Source organism: Trachymyrmex septentrionalis, unplaced genomic scaffold (assembly GCF_001594115.1).
Source record: "Trachymyrmex septentrionalis isolate Tsep2-gDNA-1 unplaced genomic scaffold, Tsep1.0 scaffold66, whole genome shotgun sequence".
NCBI classification, from domain to species: Eukaryota; Metazoa; Arthropoda; class Insecta; order Hymenoptera; family Formicidae; genus Trachymyrmex; species Trachymyrmex septentrionalis.
In genome coordinates, this window is record NW_017305843.1 from 1,285,591 (window position 1) to 1,290,142 (window position 4,552).

Below are 4,552 nucleotides of genomic sequence, written 5' to 3' on the forward strand. Positions count from 1 at the left end.
TAGTTCAAAAATATCAATAAACTGTTAACACATATATAGATTTAAATATACTTAAATATATTACAATAAAAAACTAATTTACTTTTTATCATTTTTTGTAGGACTTATATAAAATCCGATATTATTCGTCGAATTTTGTCAGATTATTTTAATATAGATGTATTATTAGTTATGGGTATAACTGATATTGATGATAAAATAATAAGACGCTCCATTGAAAGTGGACAAAATTTTGAGACTTTAGTAAGGCATTTTGAGACTGAATTTTTTGCAGATATGAATAAATTAAATATCCGTGAACCATACTTACATTGTAGAGTAACAGATTATATACCACAAATCATTCAGTTTATTGAGAGGCTTATAGCCAAGGATGATGGTTACATTGCATCAGATGGTACGATATTTATTAATATTTGAATCTTGTCACTATAAAAAAAATGTCAAGCTTTTATTTACTTATAAATTATTTTATATGGATTTTACAGGATCTGTTTATTTTAATACCAGCAAGTACAATAAATATGGTAAATTATCAACTCTTGTGCTTAATACTGTAAATGATCAGAATTTTATTGGTAAAAAATCAGCATTAGACTTTGCACTGTGGAAAGCAGCAAAAGAAAACGAACCATCGTGGAAATCTCCATGGGGCTATGGTAGACCAGGATGGCATATAGAATGCAGCGCAATTGCAAGGTAATTTTGAAAGTTAATTCCCTTGTGTATATACTTTATATGAAAATTCTTTTGTATCGAAATTTATTTTTTATATATTTGTTTAAAATAATATGCATATTTTCAGAATTACCTTTATATAGCAAAATTTAAATTTTTTTTAACATTTATCCATTTGATAATACTGATCTATATAGTAGTATGTTTTTATCAGCACAGTCTTTGGAAATTCTATAGATATACACAGTGGTGGAATAGATTTAGCTTTCCCACACCATGAAAATGAAGAGGCACAATCTTGTTGTTATCACGATATTGATCAATGGGTTAATTACTGGCTTCACTGTGGCCATTTATGTTTGAAAGGGGATGTAAAGATGTCAAAGAGTCTAAAGAACACCATAAGCATACAAGATTATCTCAAAAACTATTCGGCAAATAATCTTAGAATGCTTTGTCTTTTGTCTCATTATCGAAATGGTACATATAATAATGTTCAACATCAATTTTATATAATTTAATCCAGTTGTAATGGACTGAATTTTGTGTTGCAGGTATTGAATTTTCAGATGAAGTTATGCAAACTGCAGTGTCAGTAACCAAGAAACTTGATAATTTCATAAATGACTGTGATAATTATGTTGCTGGAAAATTTAAAACCGGTGAAATTGATGAAAATCTTTTATATACAGTAAGTTATCAATCTCTTCATAATTGTTACTACATATACTAAGTTTATTTTTTTAATATCATGTCATTATTTATACAAATATGCAATAAAATTTATAAAATTCCAAATTACAAAACTAAATTGATTTTTTGTTTCTTTAAATCAAGTATATGTATATAAATATATTAATATACAATATAAAATTTTAAGAAACTTTTTTGCAGTAGTTACTACAAAAAATTAAGCTAATTTAAATATTTTTTTAGACTTTACATGACACAAGAAGTAAGGTTTACTCGGCATTGACAGACGATTTTGATACTTCAAAAGCAATGCATGCAATTATAAATCTTGTTGGAATAGGAAACAAGATGCTTCACCAGGACAATGTAAATCGATTGTGTATAAGAAATATTCTATTAATAATTAATATGTCTATAATATTGCAATCTTATTTATACTATCTATTAATCATTTACTTATTTTTTTAATTGCAGGTAACGTCTCGCAGTAATAATGTAAGCGTGGTTGCCGCAGTTTCGAATTATCTTTCGAATACTCTCTCAAAGTTTGGCATTTCACGATCTACAAAATCAACAGTAGAAAATAAACAAATTGAAGATATTATTAATCATTTTCTGAACTTTAGGACGATTGTCAGAATCAAAGCACTTGAGCAAAATCCAAAAAATACAATTTTATTAAAAGAATGCGACAACGTACGAAAATGTTTATCTACTTGTGGGATTACAGTAAAGGTAAAAATTTTATAATCAAGTTTTAAAATAATGATTATATATGAGATCTATATTATCATTGCAGGATCAGCAAAATGATACCAGCTGGAGTTGGAAACAATAATCATATTTTTAAATAAAAATGTATTAAAATTACATTCTTTTCATTTAATTATAAATACTCCAATCGATCAACTCTCAATCCGTAGTTTCTTTTAATTTCTTTGCACTGTCGTTGTTATCATCAGCAATATTTCTCTTTTGGCTATTTTTTTCTGATAATGTTTTTTTTAAGCCTTTCATCTTCCTTGTCTGAATACCGATAATATTTTGTGCGCCAATATGTATACGGCCATATGTTGTTCCAAATGTATCTTTAGAAATGTTCTTTTTCGTCTTTGCCTATAAAATTACAATTATTAGATTAAAATATACATCTTTACTGAATTGATAATTTATAAAAAATTTATTTAGAATTATTTATAAAACAATATTTTAAGTGCATTAGGTTTCCGACAAGCTCGATTGAATAAATCTTTAGAGGCAAACTTGTTACGCCTGCACACTAAATCAGCATGTGGTCCTATTTCTACAAGTTCTATCCTAGGTGTTCTCGTATTAGATTTTTTTAAAAGTATCCTAAAAATTATTAGATCAATCAATATATGATCACTTTAAATTAAGCATAATTGCAAATCATACTTACATATTTATGTTATTGCAATGTTATTTATTTTACATGATTTTTTTTATATTTTCACTATTGATATATATATATATATATCTAAATGATTAATAAATATATAGTTGAAAAAAATAAAAATAAATTTTATCTCACCTATAACTGCGCAAAAGTATTTTATTTTCAACAGCTGTGAAACTTAAAACGTGTTCAAGACCTTGCAATCTGATCTTTTGAACCTCTTCTCTAAGGAACATGTCAATGAGTAAATTTTTGATCCTTCCATATTCATGACATATTTCAAAGAGTTCACCATTAAATATCAACAATGGTTTTATTCCTGAGGTGATCTTTTCAACTTTGAAGTCTTTCAATCCTTTATAATTTTCTACGCCAAATTCTATCATGTCTAATAACATATGCTCGTACATTCGACCCATTATGAGATTGTGTGGACGTTTCTTATTATGAGTAGCTATCATGAAAAGAGATGCGTCATACTTAAAAGCAAATTTTTCAATAGGTGTGATATCCTCAAATGGTAGTATGTCATTTTTCTGTTTCATCATTTGTACATTAGGTTTCTTCAAATCATACTGGAAAATATATTTCATTTATAATTGAAAATTTCTATTGCTATAAAAGTTGAAGAGCAACGCCAATAAAAATTATATTTACTTACCAAATCCTTCATAATATCTGTAACGATTTGCGACGTACGATTACCCTTGAGACATAAAGCTTCTTTAGCATCTTCTATCAACTTAGGCTCCTTCTTCAATATAGCTTTCTTACCCTTATGTGTAATTGGCTTTCTAAAAACATATTGCATAAAATTATAATGCATAATGAAATCTACAATCTATATATACAATTCCATGTATATTAAAGAATAATGTTTAATATTACTTTGTACGCAGTAAATACATCGAAATATATGACAAACTTACGTAATTCTGTTTACAGCAGGCATAATGAAATAATGAATTGATACACTAAAAATTATAATTTTATATTTTTCTCAGTAAACGTGAATAACCGTGAAATAACTTAACCACAACACGTGGCACACAATTGTACATACCAGATATGCTCGTTTTCCAGACGAATTTTGTACGCTTTTGCGCAAACATGGCGCGGACACCGCCATTTGCATCGCGGTAATTTTGAATGAAGTGACAGCTCGAGAAATCAAAATATAAAAAGTAAAATCATATAAAATATATAATGTAATATATGTGTAATATATATAACACATGAAACACATGAAATATCAGCTTACAGTCTATAGCTAGTTTAAAATAATAACCTGCAGGTTCAGCAGAACACCACAATTTTGCAACTTTTTATGATTGTCTGCTGAGATAGGACCATTCCTCTAGATCTAAAAGTTAGAAAGTTAAAAAGAAATTTAATCAGCGCAAGAAAACTTTCAATAGTTTGCAAAATAAACGTTCTACTGAACGCAGCCTATAAATGATCCTTCAGCATTGATGTGCATCAGCCAGCAGCCACTCCACTGAACTACGTGTGATACATGCCATCCGGAACTGATTCTTCACGCACGCGATGTGCACGACGCAAGTAATTAAATTCCTTTTCGAAAAAAAGGAATATTTCCCATTTTTATAAAAAAATCATATAAGGTATTCTAAAAATTAATTACTAAGTAGTTTGAATGTTAACTTATCTGTTCTTCGTAATTATTCTAATTTATAGAATCCTTTCGCGTTCATATTTTTCTTTATATACGTATATTTATTATTTCTTTATTTTATATATATA

At 27.7% G+C, this 4,552-nt stretch overlaps 2 protein-coding genes across 2 annotated transcripts in view; one reads left to right on the top strand and one right to left on the bottom strand.

Annotated features, from left to right (window-relative positions):
* Positions 1–2,231, top strand: part of LOC108753173 (probable cysteine--tRNA ligase, mitochondrial) — a 2,894-nt gene extending 663 nt beyond the window's left edge. Inside the window, exons 2-8 of the mRNA XM_018494541.1 lie at positions 102–397; positions 489–699; positions 893–1,158; positions 1,233–1,369; positions 1,615–1,737; positions 1,846–2,106; positions 2,171–2,231. Of these exons, the coding sequence (XP_018350043.1) occupies positions 102–397; positions 489–699; positions 893–1,158; positions 1,233–1,369; positions 1,615–1,737; positions 1,846–2,106; positions 2,171–2,209 (1,333 nt within the window). The 3' untranslated portion in view covers positions 2,210–2,231. The remainder of the gene's footprint in view (positions 1–101; positions 398–488; positions 700–892; positions 1,159–1,232; positions 1,370–1,614; positions 1,738–1,845; positions 2,107–2,170) is intronic.
* Positions 1,853–3,930, bottom strand: LOC108753174 (ribosome production factor 2 homolog). Its single transcript, XM_018494542.1, has 7 exons — positions 3,852–3,930; positions 3,718–3,762; positions 3,450–3,582; positions 2,924–3,363; positions 2,582–2,724; positions 2,243–2,489; positions 1,853–1,933 (listed from the first exon to the last, which is right to left on the bottom strand). Exons 2-6 carry the CDS (start codon positions 3,738–3,740, stop codon positions 2,284–2,286), a joined length of 945 nt encoding a protein of 314 aa, XP_018350044.1. The 5' UTR covers positions 3,741–3,762; positions 3,852–3,930; the 3' UTR covers positions 1,853–1,933; positions 2,243–2,283.
* Between the last annotated feature and the right edge of the window lie 622 nt (positions 3,931–4,552).

Coding starts and splice junctions, on each gene's coding strand:
- LOC108753174 (XM_018494542.1), bottom strand. CDS start 3,740: ATGCCTGCTGTAAACAGAATTAC. Junction 3,364..3,449: donor CAGATATTATGAAGGATTTG/GTAAGTAAATAT, acceptor TATATTTTCCAG/TATGATTTGAAGAAACCTAA. Junction 2,490..2,581: donor TCGGAAACCTAATGCACTTA/AAATATTGTTTT, acceptor TTGTAATTTTAT/AGGCAAAGACGAAAAAGAAC.